General features: G+C 40.6%; 1 protein-coding gene across 1 annotated transcript in view; it reads left to right on the top strand.

Moving 5' to 3' along the window:
• Positions 1–18812, top strand: part of MRPS28 (mitochondrial ribosomal protein S28) — a 31559-nt gene extending 12747 nt beyond the window's left edge. The window contains exon 3 of the mRNA XM_088675643.1: positions 18509–18812. Coding sequence (XP_088531769.1) covers positions 18509–18659 — 151 coding nt within the window. The 3' untranslated portion in view covers positions 18660–18812. The remainder of the gene's footprint in view (positions 1–18508) is intronic.
• The last annotated feature ends 5546 nt before the right edge of the window (positions 18813–24358 follow it).

Here is a 24358-nt window from a genome sequence, read left to right as displayed (position 1 = left end):
TTTTGCATGTTGCCACCAAACATGCCTCAGAAATGGAGAAGGCCTCATGTTTTCTGGTTCCACATTTGCTTTTTAAAAATTGGGAGAAATGGGGGGTTCTGAGCTTTAAGGGCAGGTTAGCTGCTTGACGCTCCCTTGCCCACCTACTCACCTACCAAGGCACTGCTGCTCAGGTGAAGAGGCCTCCCCTGTCCGACTTTGGGAAGGAGGCAGCAAGGCTCCAGAATCCTATCAGAGCATCACGTCTCCTTTCCTAAGCTGGGCAAATACTTTCTGGACTTGGGGAAGGAGGCGCAATGCTCTGATGTGGTCCAAGAGCCTTCCCGCCTCCCCCCCCCCAAAAAAGGTGGTGTTACTGCGTACCATTGTGTACTGCCAGAAAAAAGCATTGGCTATGACTCTACTATCTGTGTAGTCTGAACCATTTCTACTCGTAAATAATTCAGTACAACTAACTCCCAGGTAAGTGGGTTAGGATTGCAACCTTTGTGCACTTTTAACACTCAACGTCCCAGGACACTTGTATTCTTTTAGAAGTTGCAGTTCTCAGGTGTCTGACAAAGCAGTAATGTACCAAGGCACCAGGATTAACTAGATAGAGAGAAAATCAGACAAATGAATCTTAAGCTCACATCCTAGTGGTAGAAGTTGTTCCAAGTCCCTGCTGCTGGATCTTTAGGGGAAGAGCAGAGGTGCTGTGGGAGTAATTAAGGTGGGAGAGTGTCAACTGGTGACTTTAGGCTTCTCATTTGACCTTGTCATGTGCACATGGATATTCTGTTGGCTGCAGAAGAGAGTGCAGCGCCATTCTTCCTCCTTCACTTCCTAGGCTCTTTAGCCCCCATTGAGCCGGGAACAGTGGCTGAGGACAAAAGCTGTATACACTGTACAAACAGAGCACCAAAGCAGCAGTACACTGACTCATTCTTCGCTCTGTGTGAGAACTGAGGGGGACTCTATTCACTTCCTTTGTGCTGGTGTCTGTCAACAGCGCTGTTTGAGGCAAGGCCTATTGTGCCGGCCAATGTTTCTTATTGACCCAAGTCTGTGCCTGCAATGTTCCCAGGGTCGAAGTTGCGAGTGAGAGACTGTTTGAAAAGGGGTAATCATAGGGTAAATGCATTTTGCTGCATTGTCATCTGACCTATTAAATCTAAACTGTGGTCTTTGTTAATGCAAACAGGTAATTATGTAGTCACAGCTGCAGCTATTGACATCTGGTTACCGCCCTCAGGGGGGAAAATAGGTGGTTTTCTCTACAGTGTCTAGGTCCTTGAAAGCTTGACTTTAATGATATTAAGTGGAAGTAGAGGATGGATAAGTGAGACTGACAGGTCAACAAGGTAGATACTTTTATACATATAAGGGGGGGAAGCTGTGATCAGTGATATGAACTTCTTCATCCTACCTGTTTCAGCATTTTTCCATTGCTGTACATTTGGCTGTTTTGTATTTCCCGATCTAGTTTCTCAGTGACTGTGAGCCAAGTTTGGGGAGTACATTTTGTATCTAGCCTTCCTGCCTCTTTTCATATTCTAATACCATTGTCTCTTTCTTTCTCATAACTGACTTACTGCTGTGGCACATATGTATGTTTTACCATCCCTCTAGGCTGAGCTGCTAGGAGCTCAATATTTATAGCATTATTATGCATAAGTTTAAAACCTTAAGTGGTAAGTGTGCTAGGGTGGTAATCGCATTCCTGGCAATAAATTATTTTTATTGCAGCTGCCTTGCTTTCAGCATAAAAAAGGTTGACATTCATGGTACCAGTTGAAAATCCTCTAATGCAAATGCCTGTTTCCAGTGCAGATGTTTTGAAAGTCACGATTCTCCTCAGGGCCTAAGAATGTTTGTTGCAAGTTTGGTGATGAACTTGAATTTGGAAAACAAGGCTGTAGTGAATGTAAAGTCAGATATAATTTCAGCTCACTTGATCAATTTGACTGATCTCTTAGCTCTTTGCTTTTTAACTGGTCACTTTAGTTTTGAGTCTAAGCCACCGCGATATGTGTGTGTGTGTGTATATATATATATATATCACACACACATACACAATATAGATACAGTCCTACATATTGACAAATTGATATATACACAACATTTAGCATGGATAGGTGGGTGCCATAATAATAAGAGAAAACTAGGAGATTAGAGGGCAGATAACTTTTGAATGTATATTTCTGGTTATTATTGTTGATAATATGCTTCCATATTTTCATAAGCTTCTGAGTTTTTCAGTGGGGCTTTTAGGTTAGCCTTATTCAGTTACTGACCCATTTATTTATTAGTATCAAATATTTTAAGTAAACTATTTCTACCTAGCCTTTCCATCCAAAAGAACTTGCAAGGTGGCTAACAAAATAAAATCACAATAAAACAATTAAACAATCATTTAATTACACATCAGTAAATATACACATAGCCACGCGGGTGGTGCTGTGGTCTAAACCACTGAGCCTAGGGCTTGCAGATCGGAAGGTCGGTGGTTCGAATCCCCGCAACGGGGTGAGCTCCCATTGTTTGGTCCCAGCTCCTGCCAACCTAGCAGTTTGAAAGCACGTCAAAGTGCAAGTAGATAAATAGGTACCGCTCCAGCAGGAAGGTAAACGGCGTTTCCGTGCATTGCTCTGGTTCGCTAGAAGCAGCTTAGTCATGCTGGCCACATGACCCGGAAAAACTGTCTGCAGACAAACGTTGGCTCCCTTGGCCATTAAAGTGAGATGAGCGCCACAACTCCAGAGTTGTTTGCGACTGGACTTAACTGTCAGGGGTCCCTTTACCTTTACCTTTTTAAATATACACATAGCTGCAACACCAGCAAGCAGTAGATCAGTCATACAGTAGTAAATATAAACAGTAATCAGCTTCACCTGTCCCAAAAGCCCCACGGACAAGCCATGTCTTGTCTACCCTCTAATAAGACTGCAATGAGTCCCCAACCCCCCTCTTTTCTGTATTGTGACGCATGCTTTCAAATCTTTCCACTACCCTTTTCTTTTTAAAGATACAATAATTAAATAAGTTTATAGACTATGAAAATGCATATTACAATCAGTACGTGCCAACTTCAGCTGTGGGCATTTGCCACCCATACACTGACCATTGTAGCTGCTTCCCCTTATTGTATGTAGCATGAGACCAGTTGAGTTGCAAAATTGTGTTGTAGGTTTTTTTTTTAATATGTGGGAGAAGTTGGGCAATGCAATGCTTTGACTTACAATGAGTTTACTTCTATTATTTGTTTTATTTTGTAGCCCACACTTTTTCTCCTGAAAGGCTCCCAAAGTGGCTTTACACTAAAGAAATAAAGAGTAAAATTGTGTACAATATAAAAATTAAAATTATAACAGTCAAATCATGTAAAATACAGGGGGGTGGGAATACTTAAGCTGCAGCATCAGCATTATTGAAGAGACGGGTTTTCAGTGCCAGTTGTAAAAAGCAAGCAGTGACTGGGCCAAAGAGACCTACTCAGGAAGAAATTATTTGAGTGTCGGGCAATGGCTGACAAGTCCCAGGCTCTACTGCTCACCCACCTCACTTCTGAATGCAGGGGAATGAGGAGAGGGACTTGGCTGTTGATGAGAATGCGCAAATTGGCACATGTGGGATGATACAATTCTTCAGGTATTCTGGCACCAAATGACTTTAAAAGCCCTTAAAGGCTAATGGCAGCTTGAATTGCACCCAGAAACAAATGGCAGTCAATGACGATTGAGATACGTTGCATACAACAAGCCTTAGTTAAAAGTCTGACTGCTATATTTTGTACCAGTTGAAGTACTCTGCTTATAGAACAAGGTCCCTGTCTCCAGATTTGGCTCAGTAAGAAGGTTGGTTTGCTTTTTCTTCTTCTTTGCCTCAGAAGGGATAAGTGGGGGGGATGCACAAATGCTATATGCAGCCACTTCACCTATTCTGAATATTTAAAATACTTAATAAGCTACTTTTTAAGGCAAAGCCCACCCAAGCTAGTGTACAAAGATAAAAAATATTTTATAAAACCATAGTTTTGACTCTTTAGATCAGTCAAGCAGTTCAGTCCCATGTGTTTGCATATTTAAGAGCAAAGGAGTATTCTGGGTAAAAAGGTTTAACAAAATAATATTTTACACAATCTAAGTGATAGTGTTGTTGAATAATGTTTTATTTTTACTTCTTTTTGTCTGCCTTCCAAGGATTCTATAGGAGCTGATTGACACTAGAGTAGAAGAAATTTCCTACTAGTTTTGGTGCTTATTTTTAATCTATATAACCTGAAACCCTTAGGCATCCTTGTAATCTTATTAGTATAGTTTGCTCAGTTTTTTCTCTTCCTTTGTTCTAACTAAAAGAACCCAAAGCCTTGGCATGTTACAGCATGAAACTGTAAACCAATTTTCCTCTGGACACCATGTCTAAAGAACAACATGTTGTTTAAAAAGCTTCCTTGCAATATTTGTAACTCCCTATAGGCTGAATAAAAGACACATCTTTCTTTGTTTTGCACAGTGTCTTAATTAGGCCTTCTCTGAAAGCCATGGCCAGTATAAAATGGGATTTTCCTAAGACAACAGCAGAAACTCGTAGTATCAGTTTTTGGCAGGGTCTTGACTGTCTTAGCAACATTCTGTGCTTGTACTTACCTGTTGTGAGAAAGTAGGATGCTGCCCAGGCTTGAAGTAAGCAGGTGGACATTTTCCCAGTGCAAGTCTAAAAACTCTATAAAGGTTTCAGAAAGAAGAGTAACTGTCAGTGAACATGGTCATTGTTGCAAGCCACTGTACTCGACAAAACTCAGTCACAAGTGGATGGACTAATTAAACCTGTAGAAAAATGTCAGCTTTGTCAGACTGTACTAGATATAGAGAAGTGCCTCTCTTTCAGATCTTCTGCTTTTGCTTCAACTTGGTATTTTTTATTTTGCTTCATTCCTCTGCATCTGAAATCAGCCCAGATGAAATGCTTTTCCATATCAGAATACAGCGCAAAGAGCAACTATGGATACCATTTATTTCTTATATGAATATGAATAAGAATATATAGGAACAAGCCTTTCTGATGTCATTTTTAAGATACCAGACTACTGTGTCAGATTAATGAACATTTCTTAAATGCTGGTTGCAGAGTTTCTGATAGTGTGAGTGAGATACCTTGAGGGAAGGAATACGAACTACCTTGCACTTGCATAGTGCCACAACCCTGCCTGAAAGAATGCAAGAAATGTGCTTGCCTCTTCTGTCTACTGTGTGCTTAATTTTAAAGCAGTAGAAATGGCAGCAAGTTTAGTTGCTTTTTGTTTTCATTAGATTGTAGGCATGTGAAATACAGAAGAATCTCTAGAGCTCAAACAATGCGCCGAGAAGGATATGGTGTGTGTGTGTGATGGTGGCAGGATGCATAGCACCTCAATCTTGTCCACTGTTCAGAATTTGGGTATTTTTTTATTGGCATTTACAGCAAAATAATAAAAGGGCCCATCATGGAATCTCCTGGATCCTGAGCTCTTCTCACAGCCAGCGTCTTCTGGCATAGTGCCCAATCCAGGCCTGATCAGGCCCAGCCTGTGTCCCAACCACCACCACCTGCTGCTGTGAGTGCCCAGGCTGCAGGAGCAGGGGCAGGCTTGGATTGCTCAGCCCTTTATTTCCTCCTGTTTATATCCTAGGACTCAGCTAGATTGGTAAAGAAAAAGCGATTTATCTGTGTTGTATATGCGATCTAACATTGTGCCACCAGGTGGCCATGTAGAGTCTCATTTTTCTCTACCTGTTTTCCCATCTGTTTAAATTTACAACGCTTTTAACTGAAACGCTTCTTTGATGTGTCTAGATCCAGCCCTACTGTTCCTCTCAGTGGGAGCATGTCGGGGATAACAGTATCACATTCATTTTTTGTCCCACTTTTGAGGGGCCCAAGGTGCAACCTTTTAACAGCAAGCAGAAAAAAGAAGCAAACAAAGCAGAGAGCAAGCAACAGAGAAGAGATAATGTAAGAACACTTGAGGAGTCAGGGAGAGTCAAATAATACATCTAACGTTCCATTTTGGCATATGAATGTCTTTTTCTTTCAGGTCTGTTTCTTAAAGCTAACTTAGATTAAAAACAAACAAAAAATAAGGCAGTAGTGCCTTGGAGAGAGAGCATCAGTCATGAAATTTGAAAAGAACTTGGGTAGCGGTGAAAGCAATTTCTCTATATCTTCTTCTGAATAAAACAAGACATTCATGGAATTCTTAGATGTTTTGTGTCTTCTGCTCTGCAAAATCATTGTGAAATGTGAAGTCTGTCCAGAATGATATTAAAAAACAACAACAAAAAACAGCTGCTGAATTTGCCCAACTTGTGCAGCTGTTGCTTGATGTCTGGTACTGTGAGAGCACCTTTCTGGCAGGTTCTCAGGCTCCACTCGGAGGTCAGAACAGGATTAGGACAGGAACCATTTTGCCTACACTGACAGCTGCACTATTCAGTCAGTGGGGTCTGACATCAGCTTTGGAACTTCAGAAGAATTTACAATTGGTGCACAATCAAAAAGGTTTATATCTCTAGCCAGAAGTCAGACATACTGAAAAGATAGATATGAGAATATGGTGCATTATGGTTTTTTAAAAAGCACAACAAATAATCTTTCATTCGCCCATCAGTTGTATGATGACCAGCACTGGGTGAAATCCCCAAACATCTCTGGCTTCTCCCCAGCTGTAACATGACTAACTGGCTGGAGGAGCAGAGAGGAAATACATGTTTCCTCTGCAGCAACAGGGAGTGATGGGAGCAGTGAACCAAGAAATTGGTTCAGGGTGTAGATATTCTTGTTTGGTATAATTGTTTGTTGGTAGTTGTAAGCCACCACTGAATGTGACCCCCCCAAAAAACTTTTCCCCAGGCTACATCCCTCATCAGCCCTGCTCTGAGCCCTCCCCAAGAGCCATTGCCTGGCTAGAATGTGTCCTTGAAATTGGATAGTGCATCTTGCTTGCCTGGATGGAAAAATGTATGTGTGTTTGTATAGAAACCTCTGACTTTTGCATGGCTGGAATGTCTCCTATTGTACAAAGGTGAGAGTCACAACCATAATATAGAATTAAGTTTATAATACTACTATAGCACTAATAGTTCAGCAATTAATTTTATTTAAGAGAACATAACACTTATCAAAAAGCCAGTTTGTATCCCACAGTGGCCACACACTTTTATAACGGGAGGCAAAAGGTCAGAAACCCCTTAACAGTTTTTCTGGCAGCTGTTTCCTTAAGAAGGCGACAAGGTGGGTAGGTGACAAACACAGTCTCTCTCCCCACCCCACCCCTCAGTGTTCCACCACCATCAGCTGTCATATGAAGGCTTGTGGGGAAGAATAGGTTCATTGAATCATAGAACTGTAGAGTTGGAAGGGGTCCTGAGGGTCAGCTAGTCCAACCCCCTGCAGTGCAGGAATGTCATAAATGAGTTTTCCCAAAGATAAGTAGAATAAACCACATTTTGCAGTACTGGTTCAATCATACATATGTCACAGTCCTATTTCAGTGGGTCCCATGGGGTTACTCATGAAACTTGAAAATTGTGTTCCTCCCTCTACTTTGTAGAAAGAGAATAAAGTTTGCATTTGTTTGCTTAGTCTTTGTTGGATAAAAGCTTCCAATCCGGGTGTTTGATCTGGTCATCAGCTGCCAATATGTGGAAAGCCTTGTCTGTATGAAACTTCCTGTCAAATTCTCAAGTAACATAAGGTTTTGAATGAAAAAGAAGAGGGATTAGTGAAAAGCCTAAAAATACTGTGTGTAACATAAAGCCAGGCTGTCAACAGTAAATGACCAACGCCTTCCCCTAAGCCACTTCAGACTTTGTTACTTCATTCAGCATTTTCTTCAAAATTATGCAGGGAACATTTTCTTTAAAGTGGGGAGTGCAAGGAAAGGCCAGAAGCACAACGGGATATTTAATATGCAGTTGTACTAGACTTTTCCATGTGATAATACCAGCCATTGTTCAGATCAGGCTCCAGTGACACAGTGCATTACACTTTTGAGCCTCTTGTAGTTTTTAATATAAACTTTCTGGGATAAGGAGTGCTTGAAAAGTAAATAGCGAGGCATGAGAGGATCTTGGTATTGAGCAAAATGCCCTTTCTTATGGAAGAGGAAGGCCTACGTTTCATAAAATCTCTAGTACCCGAAACAAGTTGTTCAGCAACAATGTGATGGATGTTTCTTCCATATAGGCAGAGAGGCACCAACACTTTAAATTGTGCTCGGAAATGTACTGGGAGCCAGTGAAGATCCTTTTAGGACTTGTGTTATATGGTCCCAGTGGCCACTCCCAGTCACCAGTCTAGCTACAGGATTCTGGATTAGTTGTAGTTTCTGAGTCATCTTCAAAGGTAGCCCCACATAGAGCGCATTGCAATCATCAAAGCGGGAGATAACCAGGGCATGTACCACTCTGGCAAGACAGTGTGCAGACAGATAGGGTCTCAGCCAGAATCCCAGATGGAGTTGGTAGATAGCTGCCCTAGACACAGAGTTAACCTGCACTTCCATGCACAGCTATGAGTCCAAATTGATCCGAAAGTTGGATACCTGATCTTTTAAGGACACAGCTACCCCATTCAGGACCAGGGAGCCCACCCTGACCCACCTACCCTGTCCCCTACAAACAATACTTCTGTCTCGTCAGGATTCAACCTCAATCTGTTGATTATATAAAGCAAATTTGCCATAAGTTTCAGAAATAGCTGATATATGTATTAAGCACCACTGGAATTCTTTGTTATGTGTTGAGAGGTAAACAAAGAACCAAATGAAAGAGAATGATTAAATATGATATGAGAGCAATTAAAGATAGTAAAATGAACAGCCTTGAAAAAATGGGCAGTGGAATGGCAAAAGCTGATTTAAAGTTGTAAACTAAGTATTGAATACTAAATTGTTTTTATATCTGAACCTGATTTGGAATTTATTAGATGGTGATTTTTAGAAATTTTTGTTTGGTTCCATGTTGATATCCCCTTGGTATTTGTTATATTTTTTATAATAATATTTTAGTAACTTCACAATTAAATGCTATTCAAACTATGATCTTAATAAACAATATATTTTAAAAGAAAGCAATTATCATAAACTGCAGTCAATATCTGCTTTCCTGTTTAGGTTTCCAAATCAGACACCTCATGTCTCAGAGAGCCAACTGTTAACATTATTTAGATGTCTCAAAGTGTTTAACGAGGGATTGGATGGCCCAGTACATCAGTGGATAGAATCACTTTATACGCACTGCTTTCCCCCTTTTGTCTGAGTGTGAGAAAACTTTCAGAATAATTCTTTACCCCAAGGGTATTTCTAGATTGCTGGTACTGCCAATACTTTCCTCAATCTTTTGTTGAACAGTAAAGCGGCTCTGTTCTTTTTATTGAGAAGTGTGCTAGAATTTCACCTGCCACTTAAATGCAGATAAATGCTTTTGTTTAGAAAAGTTTGTTTGAAAAAGTGGTTGAAAGTGAAATGAATTATCTCTGAGGTGTTTGGTGTGTACACACCCACACCCACACACAGAGGCAACTTGATATTGTGGGAAAGCTTCAAGCACCTTCCGAGATGGCAAATAAAAAGAGAGATACTGAGGTTCAATTAATCTTGCTCACACTCGGGTATATGATTTGTGTAGTGTGTCTTAATGTACTCTGCTGTGAAATGACTGATAACCCTCGCCAGCTGAAGGTGGGCTTTTTTCTTGTTCTTGGCAGTGTGATTCTCACCCTTAGAAATCTGAACAATCTGGGGTGTTCTTAAAGGCTGTCACATGGAAGAGGGAACATGCTTGTTTTCTCCTGCTCAGGAGGGTAGAACTCGAACCAATGGCTTCAAGTTACAAGAAAGGAGATTCCCGGAAAAACTTTCTGACAGTAATAGCTGCTCAGCAGTGGAAGACTCTCCTTTCTTGAAGGTTTTTAAACAGAGGTTGGATGGTCATCTGTCAATGGAGGCTTTAGCTGAGATTCCTGCATTGCAGGGGGTTGGACTAGATGACCCTTGGTGGTCCCTTCCAACTCTTTGATTCTATGATCCTGCCTTGAATTCATACAACATTTTCAGGGCACAAGCCCTGCTTAATTTTTTTTTAAAGAAGGGACAGGATCTTGAAATTTAGTCTTCCTTGGGCCTGGTTCTCACTGATGTTGTAGGCTTGTGTCTAGGCTGCATCACCTAAAAATTACAGATGGGACTTAATAATAGAATTTTAGAGGTGGAACGGACCACAAGGGTCATCTAGCTCAACCCCCTGCAATGCAGGAATCTTTTTGCCCAGCGTGGGGCTCAAACCCACAACTCTGAGATTAAGAGTCTCATGCTTTACTGGCTGAGCTATCATATTAAACTTTGGGACATTCCATCATGTGACAGGAACATGGTCCTCCTTACAAAGTTGCAGTAGCACAACTAAGAAAACACATCTTGATTTGCAGTACTGAATTGTTTCATGCAGCTGATTCCCATAACAGTTTTAGGATGGGGGGGGGCAGGGGGGGAAGAGATGTTACCAAGCAGGGGACTTCGATGAACAGAGACTGTGAAGAAGTCTACCTGCCTCCTTAATGTCCCCTTTTGTTGCCCCTTATGTGGAATGATCTTGTTAGGATCTGTGATGGAGCCAGCTGAATCACCACTGCCTGGGACCTCAACCGGCTGTGCTTGAGAGAAACAAGGCAAAGAGCTAAAACTCTGATCATGGCCTATAGGTGGTGCTATAATAAATAGAATATGCAGTAATCCTAGCACACTATCGACTTATTTAGGGACACCTTTATGCTTGACTCAAACCAAGTATTCTTTATTACTAACTGTGAACATTATTAATTGCATCCATGTAAAATTTAAATTAATTTACTTTGACTGTATGGTGATCCTCAAAACCCCCATTTTTTAACAGCAACAACTACTACTACTACTACTATTACTAATAATAATAATAATAATAATAATAATAATAATAATAATAATTTATACCCCGCCCATCTTGCTGGGTTTCCCCAGCCACTCTGGGTGGCTTCCAACAAAATATAAAAAATACAGTACAACACAATTAACCATTACTCACTTAATTCTAGAGTGTACTGCATAATTGTGGTCTGTAGCCAAGTTCTGTAATACAGCCACATATTCCTAAGTGTTAAGCACACACTCTTGAAGGACTTCACAGTGGGAACTTATGAACCTGTGACACCTATTTCATGAGCTGAAAAGACAGATTTGGTATCAGACTAAGACCCACAGAAGATCTGCTGTACTATATGTTTATTGGAGAAGAAGATGATAGAAAACCCCTTGTGGGAGCCAACAGTTCCCAGATCAAATTGCTCTGACACATCCTAAATAACATCAATCATTCAAAATCATTCAAAAAGGCAATATATGAAAAGTAGTAGGGGGGCTATTTTAGTTGCACATAACAAAAACAAAAAGCACAAGGCCCAGATACAGTAAGAACTACAAAACATAGTTTTGTCCTGTTTGAAAGAAATACTGTGAAGACAAGTTACATTTAGGGTATGCATTGCATCCATACTTCATATATGCATGATCCTGATTTTTTTTTTTTGCAATCATTTAAGTTAATTAAAATAGACTTTAACATGGTGCACATGATAGCTTCCCCCCTTCCCATTCTAATGTTTTCTCATCTTTAATACCTATTACTATAAATTTCCATATTATTGTTTGGTGCAAGGTGGTCTTAGAACTGACAATGCTTAAAAATGTGTATTTATTAATTAACTGTTCAGGAACAGTGTCTGATTCAGACTTCATTTATTAACATAATTTTGCCCAGCCCTTCAGTTGAAGAGACCCACCAAGGCACCTAACAGTAATTAAACACACGTAAGTGCTATTTGACAGTGGAACAGACTCTTATGGAAGGTTGTGGACTTTCCTTCCTTGGAGGCTTTTAAGCAGAGGTTGGACGGCCACCTGTCATGGATGCTTTAGCTGAGATTCCTGCATTGCAAGGGGTTGGGCCAGATGACTCTCAGGGTGCCTTCCGACTTCTACAGTTCTATAATTCTATGATAAATAACATACCATTAGACACAATAAAAACCTCACAAACCATAAAACACAGAAGTACTTTTAGCTGATTTCCCCATATCTGAAGATTATGCCTCCATATAAATAATTTTTAAAATGTGCAGTTTTTTATGCTGAAGCTCATTGTGTGCATATACGTGTTTGTGAGTCTTGTTAAAATCATGATGAATTACAACATTTCCCCCATTATAACGGTTTGAAAAACTGGTGGCTATTGCCATGATTTTCTGTAGTACAATATATATTATCCTTAGGATTTACAGTAATCTTATATTAGTTTTATTCTGTGATTAAACTGCAACCATTATACATGGCATTAATGCTATTCAGTGATGAATTCTGCTTAATGTCTACAGCAGTTGCTTATAAAAAGAAATGCAAATTGGTGTTGGTGACAGAAGATAAACTTCATGAAACTCAATTAATTTAGACAATGCAACATGCGTTTGGATAAAAATAATAATATACATTTGAGGATATGGGAAGAGAATGTAGGAGTGCCCCCTAACCAAGCAATCACATGGGCATTGTTTGTGAGGGTTTTTATTTAAAGCTGGGTTTGTATAGTTCTGAGCACACAGATGTTCCTCTTGGCGTTCTTACAGTATTAGCCAGAATAGAGAGATTTTAGTAGCATAGAATGTGAGTCTCTTTGTTGAAGACAAAGTGCTGCCTGTGGTGGGTAACTGCTGCAGAGATGGGAATGTAGCATAATGTATTGTTTTAGTTTTCTGACTCTCTCCCCCCCCCCTCCAGTGGAGACTGTACTTTTAAAGTAGTTTTGTGAGCAGTGGATTGTTTCAGCCAAGCCTGGCTAATAACATACTCCTCCAGCAGACAGTCTTACGAGGTATGCTTCACATAGTTAGCATAGTCATGTGGCTTGCTTCAGTTCTAGGTATCAATGCCACTTCAGTAAGTTCAGGATTTAACAACATGAGTTACAGGAGTTTTGACCCTAGAGGTGGAATAGAATCTCTTCTTGAAAAATAATAAAAAAGCCACACAAAAAACATCTCTCTTTGTCTTGGTTACCCCTTCCCAGAGGCTTGGAGTAAGTATCCACAAAATTAGAAAAGTACAAAAGATCTTGGGGTACACCCAATAGTGCTTGAGTCAACAGCAGTTTACATAACAAATCTTTCTCTGCTTCTCTGAAGTTACCTGTACCCTCTCCACTAAGTTGGAGGACCTACCAGACAATTGTGGGTTTTGGTTTACAGTGGAAGGAGAAACTGGGAGCTTTGTCTATGTGGTGCAAGTTTCCTCGCATGAAGCTCTGCAAGATGCAGCTCACAATGTCCACGAGGTCTTCAGGCTCTTGGGAAAGCTTTTCAGGGGGGTGGGGGTGAGAAGGGCAAGATTGCTTGCATGAGCTGCCTTCTGCACATGCAACATTGGATGTAACCACGAATCCCATTTTTAAATCCAATGTAAGAAAGCTTAAAACCTCAAACTTTGAAACTGCCATCCTTCCTGATTCACCATTGTTGCTGAAAAAGTTGAAATAGAAAGGACTTAACAGTGTTTAGGGGAGAGAGAGAGAGAGTGCAGAAATGTATCTTGCTTAATACAGGAATGTGCAGTCTTATGTATTTGGACCATAACAATTTTTGGGTTGTGGGGATCAAAAATAGCTCTTGATTTGAACCTAGAAGACAAGATAAATAGGGAACCAATGCAAATGTTGGCAGACTATTGTTGTATCCTCCTGGTAGCCCAGCTTCCTGTATCAAGAAAGTAGTCTGTTGTAACCTGAGCCTCTGGGAGCACCAACATAGCTCTGAACTTACATGACCAAAGGAAGCTGAGCCATATCATTGGTGGGAGTCCCTATCATCACTATGCTCGCTTGTGTGAGACCTGATTCTGTTGAAATTCAAGTGTGAGAGATGCTTAAGAACAAACCCATTCATTTGCTGAAATTTCAGCTTAACAGCAGCCTTGAACTACACTGCAGAATACAGGCTCCTCTTGTCAGTTCTATACCTCAGATAGCATGTCATTCTTTTTCTTTTCAAGGTGCAAACCACTGCAGTAATCATTATGCTCCCTCAGAATGGGACTTTTAAGAACAGACAATCCACTGACTTGGCTAATGGAATAGCTAGTTACATTAAAAAAAGAAAACTCCTTGAAATTTGAAAACATTCGTAAAACAGCAGCTAGAGCTCTTGTTGCCTTACATTCTCATTGTGAAGTTGTTTTTTATTAATCTCAAGGTACTTACAATAAGATATACAATAAAGCAACTAAAAATAGGTTTAAAAACAGTTTGAATGAACACACAAAGCAACTTGCATTGCTTTTCATCCAACTGAAATATTACATTCAGAGTGGTAACAAATAAAATGTTTCCCACATCATTATTGTTAAATAGTAATGAGAGGCGAAACATATCCTTGGATTCAGTGAAATATTTTCAAGTTTCACAGATCTTACACTGGGAAAGGTTTGCACATTGTTACATATCTGCTTGCGCACACTGGCGGCTGTGGGGAGAATTATGGTTCGGCCCATCATTTTTTAGCATTGTGCAACTTCACCCTCCAGAACCAGAAAATAATATGGGGTGCAGAAAGATGTATTGATGTAAGCTGGCTATTGTGACATTTAAGGGCTCTGGGCATGTGTGCTTGCTTGCTTGCTTCTGTCTTTTTGCTATTCAAGCCCTGGTGCTTGAAACCTTATGGTACTGGAAACATATAGCTGGGAGAGCAGGGAAGAGTTATTTTGATGTTATGCATAGATGTGTTGGTACTTCAGACAGTCTGAAGGAAAGAGACAGTTATCTCCTGTCACTGTCCTTTTGAGATGGCGTTTCATGTCAAATTAGGTGATAAATTCTATAATACTGCCTTGAAAGGTGACTGGCATTAACTATTTTTTAACGACATAATCACATGCGATACAAGTTTTGCGATGACAGGAGTTACTTTTCCTGAGTTTCAGTTGTCAAATTCTTCAGCATTTTGTCACAATGAAAAGGTTACAGATTTCATCTTTGATTTGAAAGAAAATGTATATAAGTCCCGCAGGGAGGCAGATATGCCTTAAAAAAGAAAAGAAAGGTGATTCCCCACCCCCACCCCCTGGAAAAAATCTCTCTAGATGCAACATTCTATAGCACACAAGTTTTTTTTAAATTGGCAGCAGCAACAGTATACAGATTATTGTTGAAAAACGTCTTATTAAAAGAGAGTTTGCAGGCTAGAATGCTTTATTTATGCATTTTTTAAAATATATTTATTTTTAATTGACATTAGGCATACATATCAATTGTCTTAGGAACATTGATTTTAGTGGATCTACTCTTCACTAAGATTTTGTTGGATATCACCCTATGTCAGGGAAACCTCTGGTCCGTGGGCAAAATGTTCAACCAGCTACCCCACTACCTGTCATCATATGACATCAGGTGTGAGACAGGTTAAAGTTGCAGCAGCAGGTGTGCATTCCTGATTGTTCCTTCACATCAGGGCTTACATTCAGTACTGCTTAAATTTGGTGCTGAGTCTAATGGTGCTGAGTCTAAGCACTGCTAGGATTGGTTTCACTCAGAAGCTCCTGACTGAAGTCGATCCCTACTGAAAGCTTTTTAAAATATAGCACCAAATGCAGGCTCCTCTGCTTTCTGGTAGGCACAGATTCACCTGATGCCAAATGGTGTCAAGTTAATGTGGATCTGCCCACATGTCAAAAGTGGCCTGCTGCAGAAGCCATGCAGATTTTTCTTTCATACGGCTTTTTCTTTTATACAATTAATTCTTTAAGTCTTAATGTCTTCAGCAGTGTGCCTGTTTTATAGCACTTAGATTAGCAAATCTGTAATTTTCTGAATCCCACGTGGGCCTTTCTTTTTTAAATGGTATTATTTTGTCCGCCTTCCAGTACTTTGGGAAGGAGATTGGCTTTGTGTACATTTGAATGAAAATGACATGTATAATGCTACCCCCCCTTTCTACCATACAAAAAGATGTTCTTAGAAAATAAGCAATTCTGCAATAATAATTATTCTCAGCTGTCCTAAAAATCAGAATATCTCATCACAGAAAATCCGGTTGAAGTGTGTTCTGTTGCATGCCTGGCCGTTCATCTGGATTGGGGAGAGAGACCAAAACATCCTGTGATAGCACTCATCTTGACTTGTATATTGAATTTTCCTGGGTCTGTGTGGTACTCTCCAGTCCAGATGTTGGGAACTTCATCTCCCATCATCACCAACCATTAGCCATGCGGGATGGAGCTGCTCCACAGTATAGCCCACAATATGTAGGGAGCAATGCATTGGCTACCCCTACACTGGAGACTCCATTGTGGCCTGATTTATGATAGTTGTTTTAGGCTTTGAATACTACGTTATAAATTCAACTGTACTGTATAACTGTATTGGAAGTCCTGCTGATGAGTAAAACAAAGCAAAAACTTTATAGTGGCATGGCTTACAACAGTAACTAACAACTAGTTTTTCCAACTAGCTGTAGTGAGAGTTCTCTCATTAATTAGGTTCATTCCTAATTTCAAGGCTATGGCAGGTGTTAGTGGGATGGGGTGTATGTAATAGCCAGGAAGCTTCAGCTATAAAGAACTACAGTATATTCCTGCGTATAAGACTACTTTTTAACCCAGGAAAATCTTCTCAAAAGTTGGGGGTCGTCTTATACGCCCAGTCGTCTTATACACGGGTAAGGGTTATATACGGGTAAGGGTTTTTTTTTTTTGTAGCATGAGTCCATACCAAAACATATGATAGATTCAGTGTGCTTTGCATTCATAATGTCAAAGCCTTAGCACAGAGAATTCCTTCTAAGAAAGCAAAGCAATTTCTAGAGAGAATTGGCTAAGGAATGCCTATAGGGGGAAATGTAAAAAAGTACCGTAAAAATAAAAATCTCCGAGTGAAAAGCTTTCAAATCACCCCCTCATGCAGAATTGCAAAATCAGATTTAATTGCTCTCTTTGTATCCTGTTCAGACAAGCAGGCTCCTTTGGGTGCATAGTAAATGAGAGTCTTCAAGGCAAAAACTAATATTTGTTTGGCTCCGGCTATCACAAAACATAAGTGAGGGAAAGTGCAACTGGAAGTCAGAACTGAAATTTTCACATGCAGTAACCTATTTGGCATTTCAATATTTTAATGATGAGATTTCTCCTTTCTTGTAACCATAGAGGAACTTGGTGGTGGCAGAACCTACCGTGTTTCTCCGAAAATAAGACACTATCTTATATTTATTTTTCAGGGCATGTCTTATTTTTTCCCCTCCTCCTCCCACGGCTGGCATTGCTGCTGCGCCTATCACTATGTCTTATTTTTGGGATATGGCTTACATTCCTTGAATGCTTAAAAATCCTGCTATGGCTTATTTTTATAACTACGTCTTAAAATAGGGGAAACGGTACATGTCCAGCCTAGCCTCTTCCTTGGTGCCCTCCAGAACTGCGCCTATCACTATGTCTTATTTTCGGGGTATGGCTTATATTGCGCAAATGCTTAGAAATCCTGCTACGGCTTATTTTATGTCTTATTTTCGGAGAAACAGGGTAGGATAACAATAGAATGTTTCCAGATATCGCTTGCATTGACTGATCAGAATATCAGGGGTCAGCAAGCTTCAGCAGGGGGCTGGTCCATTGTCCCTCAGACCTTGTGGGGGGCCGGACTATTTTTTTGGGGGGGGGAGAACGAATTCCTATGCTGCACAAATAACCCAGAGATGCATTTTAAATAAAAGGACACATTCTACTCATGTAAAAACACACTGACTCTCGGACCATTCATGGGCCAGATTTAGAAGGCGATTGGGACGGATCCAGCCCACGGGCCTTAGTTTGCCTACCCATGCAATATAGTCTTCAGGTATATAGCTCCTTGTTACTGTTATCAGTGCTACAAGGTGACCAGGAAGGAGACAGTGAGGTACTGCAGCAGTCAGGAGAGAGATGCACGCACCCAAAGGCCAGACTAAGTTAAATGGAAACCCTTGAAATTGGATATTTTCTCCATAGTTTCCCCCTCTCTCAAACCACCATCAAATCACAGATCTCATTGACTGAACCCTAAAATTATGGTGCTGGTACTTTCTAGTGCTGTCACAACACAAAAACGTGAATCGAAAGCATGGATCCTTAAGGGCCCTCATAATTTTTATGAGGGGTCCTCTCAGATTGTAGGCCATAGATGTGTTCTGTGATTTGATGTTTGTTTTATTGTCAAACTATGTAAAAAAAATGAGGCTCCATGAAGATCTGTGCCTTGGGTGACAAGCACCACAACAAAATAGCTTTTCATTTGAAGCAGCTTATTGAAGATCACAAAGGATATCATACAGTAAATAAAAGAATTTAACACAGTCACATTACAGTATTACCAAATTTTAAATGCCGTATGTGAGAAGATGTAAGTACAAACAGTGCTTAATTTTTTCCCCTTTTTCTCACCAGGAAATATCAGAAGGGATCCAAAGTCCGACTGAGAATTACTGACCTTGAACTTTCATCTAGATTCTTGGGAGCCAAAACAGACACAACTTTACTGGAAGCTGATGCAATACTCTTGGGACTTGTGGAAAGCAAAGAAAATAGACAAAAATAGCAAATGCTATTCCTCCCCCCCAAAAAAACCCCTCAATATAGATTCACTCATGACTACATTTTAGCAAATCTAGGTAGTTATTTGATTTGTGCAGCACTTTCAGTTTTTTTGAGATGGCTTAGCTAAGCAATAAAGATTTGAATTGAATTAAAACGTTGAAACCATTCTTCCACCTCTGTTTCCTAATTGATGCGAGTTAAAAAGAAACCATCTTAGCAAATTTGGTTCTGTAATATCTATTTCACTTCTGTTGCCTCTGTACTATTAATTGTTTATATTAATTCTATTTTGTATTCATATTTAATCCAAGAAAGGGGTATATTTCACCTTGTCTGATTATATGACAAAGAGCGACACAAATTCATGACAGATGAAATATGACTTTTTCTGATTAAAGTGTGAACAGTTGAATGTCTTAAACTTTGATGCTTCCGGAGTGACAATCAACTGGCTACATTCTGAAGGCCAATGCACACTACCACCCCCAAGTACTACTTGACCTTAAACTTGCTGTTTGCACATAGCAGTGGGGGTGGAGGGAGGTCAGCAGGAAACTGGTGCAGAAGCACTTTCCAAATCAGCTGATTTTTCCTTCAGAATAAAAGCCAGTGCAAGCACATTTTATTCACAATATTTTAAATGCAATGTGTATTTTGGCCTCCCAAGATAAGTCAGGAAGAAATTCAGTATATGCCACTTTTAAAAGGAATTATTCAACACTGCCAGTCATTTCAGTGATGTGTGCTAGGTAAGTTCATAATGCATTTGTGTCTCATATCTTGAATCCCATTATACCTATCTGTCATAGAATAACAAGTCTTAACTAGAAGCATAGCAGAGTATATAAATTATTTCTTCCACCTGTAAGACCAGACTATTTGAAATGTCCTGTGTAGCTACTCTTGATCTTCTCTTCAGTATTTCTGGTAAGTAAAAGAGTAAACTGGATTTAAGTCCAGCCCAGTTATGAAGGGTAATTCAGACTCTAAAATAAGCTACAGCCATAATTCTCACATCACGTTCTGTGTAATAAGATGCCTTTAAAAATAACATGCTTGGAATGGAGACATGTTTTAGCATATTCTGCATACCAACCAATAATAAGAGGTTGTTTGTCAGATCGGAAATGCTCTAAGCCAAAGGCAACTGATCTCTCATAGTGTTATTTATTAGGAGAGTTTGAACATGAATTCCATATGTTACCAAAACAAAAAGAGATGGGCAATACATTTTCAGGAACCAAGAAGTGTCACCAGCAAATATTGGGGGAAGGGAGCGGCAACCAGAAATACTTTTATGTCCCTGCTTTTATATTTCATACCAAATATGGCACCCATACTTCTATGGTATGAGCTTTTGGTATTGCTAGGAATTATCATCCTTCCTGGCTTGTCTGTGAGCTGTTTAGTTAAACACCAAATGCTGGGCCAGATTGAACCAGCAAGTCCTGCTAGCAGAAGCCCACACAAGGACTTGAAATTGGCTCAGAAAACCCCCCAAAGTAGTGCATGGGGGAAGGAAGGGGGAGTGGTTCCATCTGACAAGCTGAAATGCTTGTGCTGACAGAATGATTGCCTTAGTGTTGCACTGAATTCCTCCCCCTAATACTGTAATTTTAGTTAGCTTCAATTGTACATTAAATTAAAATTATTTTGGATGTAGGCGAGCTAACCTTGACTCAGATGTATGACTGCCCAATTAAAGCAAGACAGGAGTGCCTGGCGTGCTCTGGTCCATGGGGTCACGAAGAGTCGGACACGACTGAACGACTAAACAACAACAACAAAATATTATTAACTGGTGAGCTGGCCATACTCTGCAGCTGCACTGCTTCCCAGACTGTTTCCAGGCCAAAATTAAACTGTTGGCTTTAAACTTTAAAACTCTAAGCACTTAGGACCAGGTTACCTGAAAGATTGCCTTCTATAGGTACCTTGGCAAATTTTAGTATCTTCTTCAGAGTGGTACTGCCAAACCAAGTGAGGCAGGTAACCACTAGGGAAAGGTGCTGTTTTGGTGGTAGTACCCCTGTTATGGAACAGCATTACCAGAGAGGTTTGCCTGGTACTATTTTTTGTGTGGTACTATTTTTTATGGCCTTTCTGGTACCAAGTGAATATCCAGGCCTTTAAAATAACTTATGTTACTTATGTTTTAGGACCAGGTCCTTAAAATCTGTGTTTTGTATGGATTTTTCATTTTAACAGTTTTCATTTTAATTGTATTGTTTTGTGAGCCACCTCAAAGAACTTAAGTATCACTAGCAAGTCCACAATCGCATTTCATTATTTTACACACCCTTCCTACTTCAAGAACATGGCTATGTCTGTGGTTGCTCATTTATGACTGCTCAGCATCATATCGGTGGGAAACATATTTCTCCAATAATCATACCCTGCTTAATAAAGTTCTTTGGATGGGAAATATGTAGAGACTCTTCTGACCTGTCAGTCACAATCCAATATGCATTCCCCCCCCCCTGGGAAGTATGGGATATTATTGGATATGCAAATTGAGTTATGAAACTTACCGATACTGCTCTGGGTTAATCAGTGTAACCACATGTTCAAACAGTCTTTGCAAAGTACACCCAGAACTTGGATAGGCTACTGTGCCCCGAATGAAGTTACATAAGACATAATGCCAGTGGCTAAAGGTGTGCTTATTAATGAATTGGAGCAAATTTTCATATGTTGTGGTTAGTGAGGTAGGTCAGTTGAGTACTAGGAGATAGCATAGAAAGACAAAAGTCTCCATGGCTTCAGCATCACCAACACACACACACAAATACCCTTCCACGTTCTGTTTACCATCTAGCCCAGGGGCCAGCAAACTTCTCCAGCAGGGGGCCAGTCCACTGTCCCTCAGACCTTGGGGGGGCCGGACTATTTTTGGGGGGGGGGGAACGAATTCCTATGCCGCACAAATAACCCAGAGATGCATTTTAAATAAAAGCACACATTCTACTCATGTAAAAACACACTGATTCACGGGCCAGATTTAGAAGGTGATTGGGCCAGATCCGACCCCCAGGCCTTAGTTTGCCTACCAATGATCTAGCCCAATGAGTTATGTAGAACTTGAAAAAATGCCATGCACTACTTAGTGCAACAAAGTAGTAATAATTTTTATTATTATTTGTACCCCGCCCATCTGACTGGGTTGCCCCAGACACTCTGGGCAGCTTCCAGCATATATAAAAACATCATAAAACATTACACAAATAAACTTACAGTTGGTCTGCACTCTACAGCCTTCCTGGGTGTCTGCACTTCCTGAAAAACCCACAATGTCCATGGCTGAGCTACCCTGTGAGTACAGAAAGCAGGGATGCCAACAACCTTGTGCCTGTCTGCTGTTTCTTATGGTGGTTTTTAAGTGATCTCTTCACTTGTAAATAAATCAGGGCAGAAAGCTTGAAAAAAGAAAGAAAGATGGAGGGAGTTCTCTTTAGAAACAAAACGGCCATGCACACCAATCTTAGGTGCTTGGTACCCACCTTCTACAACTTCCCACATCAGTTAAAATTCAGGGAAGGCTGTCATAAGGTACGTAACTCCTTCCATGGGGCTTTCAATGATCACAAAGCACAGGCAAAAATATTTAGCTGGAATAGAAACACAAGCATGCTATCCAGAGGCACCTCGCAAAGATAAATTCTATGTGATGAAAGTACGGTATATAAAAATGTCCTGTGAAAGGTAAAAAACTGAAAGCCTCTTTGAAATGTAGAAAATTTTTTAGTTTTCTGGGCAGAAAGAACCAGTTGCACAAATACAAGATGGAGGACACCTGACAGTAGTATATGTGGAAAGGTTCTAGGGGTCTTTGTGGACAACAAGCTTAATATGAGTCAACAGTGTGATGCAGAAGCAAAAAAAAAAAAAAAAGCTAATGCTATTCTAGGCTGCATCAACAGAAGTATAGTGCCCTGATCAAGGGAAGGAATAGTTCTGTCTTTGTCAGACACACCAGGAGTTCTGTGTTTAGTTCTGGGCACCACAATTTAAGAAGGATGTTGACAAGCTGGAACATGTACAGAGGAGGGCAACTAAGATAATCAAGGGTCTAGAAACCAAGCCTTATGAGGAACTGTTGAAGGAGTTGGGAATGTTTATCCTGGAAAAGAGAAAGAGGAGATATGATAACCATCTTTAAATATCTAAAGGGTTGTCACATGGAAGATGGATTAAGCTTGTTTTCTCCTGCTCTGGCAGGTAGGACTCGAACCACTGGCTTCAAGGAGAAAGGAGATTCCGACTAAACATCAGGGAGAACTTTCCATCAGTAAGAGCTGTTCGACAGTGGAACGCACTCCTAGAGGTTGTGGACTCTCCTTCCTTGGAGGTTTTAAAGCAGATGTTGCATGGCCATCTGTCATGGATGCTTTAGCTGAGATTCCTGCATTTGCAGAGGGTTGGACTAAATGACCCTCTGGATCCCCTCCAACTCTACAATTCTATAATTCTGAGTAGTTGGGGAATGAGGTTTCAGCACAGTATTATCAAAGCCCCACTAAACAGTACAGCTTCCTAGGTGATCTTGGGCCAGCCATTACCTCTGAGGCTAGCTTTCTTCACAAGGGTAGCTCTGAAGATGAAATGGGAGAGGGAGAGAAGCAGAGGCATAGCTGGGGGGAGCAGGGGGCACTGGGCGCCACATCTCTCCTAGGAGTGACGTGGTAGCTTGGGCACCTGCAGGCTCCGCGCCACGCCAGGTACCTGAGGAGCTAACTCTGCTGCTGAAGAGCTGCTTGGAGGAATATTTATTACAGTAATGAGACCAGTAGAGAAAAGCCTGCTAGTGCCTTGTGTAGCCCCATGAACCCTGAGTTGGGAGGAGTGCTAGGAGATCAAGATCTGTGTGTGTCCCCCAGTTTTGCCAAACAAAGCAAGCTGCCTGGCTTTGGGGCAAAGCGAGCATGAGCTGTGAAAGAGCAGCGGCTGCCTGGAATCTCTTTGCTGTGCTCTTTGCCCCTTGGGCTGCAGCTTCCCTGCACACGCTGGATCACAGGGGAGCTGAAGTTTCATTTACCGACTGAGCAACTTTGAAAAAAAAAGCCCCTGTTCCCAATTAGTGTTGCAAGTTGTCCAGATCAATGGCGGGTTAAACTGAGCTGCCCACTCAAGTGGGGGGCGTAGCGTGCAATAAAAGGAGAGGAAAGAGCCGGGTGCATGTGCGGGGGTGGGTGGGGGTGGGGAACGCTTGCATCTCTTTCAAGGGACTGGATTCTTTCAAGCGAGCTGGATTCTTGTGTGAAAAACAACTGCCACAATACTTAAGTTGTAACCTCCTCACCCCTGACGGCATGGGAAAGTGTACTTCTCAGCTGTCAGTGAGGAGAGAGGCCGCTGTAGTCATGAGAAATTTTGATTAAAAAAAATGCAGCTTCAAGCTTGCCCTCCTCTTTTGCACATGTCATCGTGCCTATCAAACGGCTTAATTGGAAAATTAGTCGTGCTTTTCATTTAGAGCCCAGAAAGTTCAAGTGCCAATAATTTCTCAGAAGCCTTTTGTTTTTGTTTTTGTTTTATTTACTAAGAACATATTCATTGAGGGACACTGGAGAAAGACCTACTACAACAGAAGAACCAAATGTCCAGCACCTTTCTTCCTGATCCATCCCTTTTTTGTTGCTAACATAATAAAAAAAATTCATTTTGTGCACGTGATTCCTAGGCCCTTTCATTTTTACCACG

The sequence above is a fragment of the Zootoca vivipara genome, chromosome 8 (genome assembly GCF_965207765.1).
Source record: "Zootoca vivipara chromosome 8, rZooViv2.hap1.1, whole genome shotgun sequence".
Lineage (NCBI taxonomy): Eukaryota > Metazoa > Chordata > Lepidosauria > Squamata > Lacertidae > Zootoca > Zootoca vivipara.
The sequence above is the reverse complement of the archived record's forward strand: the minus strand, read 5'-3'. Positions and strand labels throughout refer to the sequence as shown.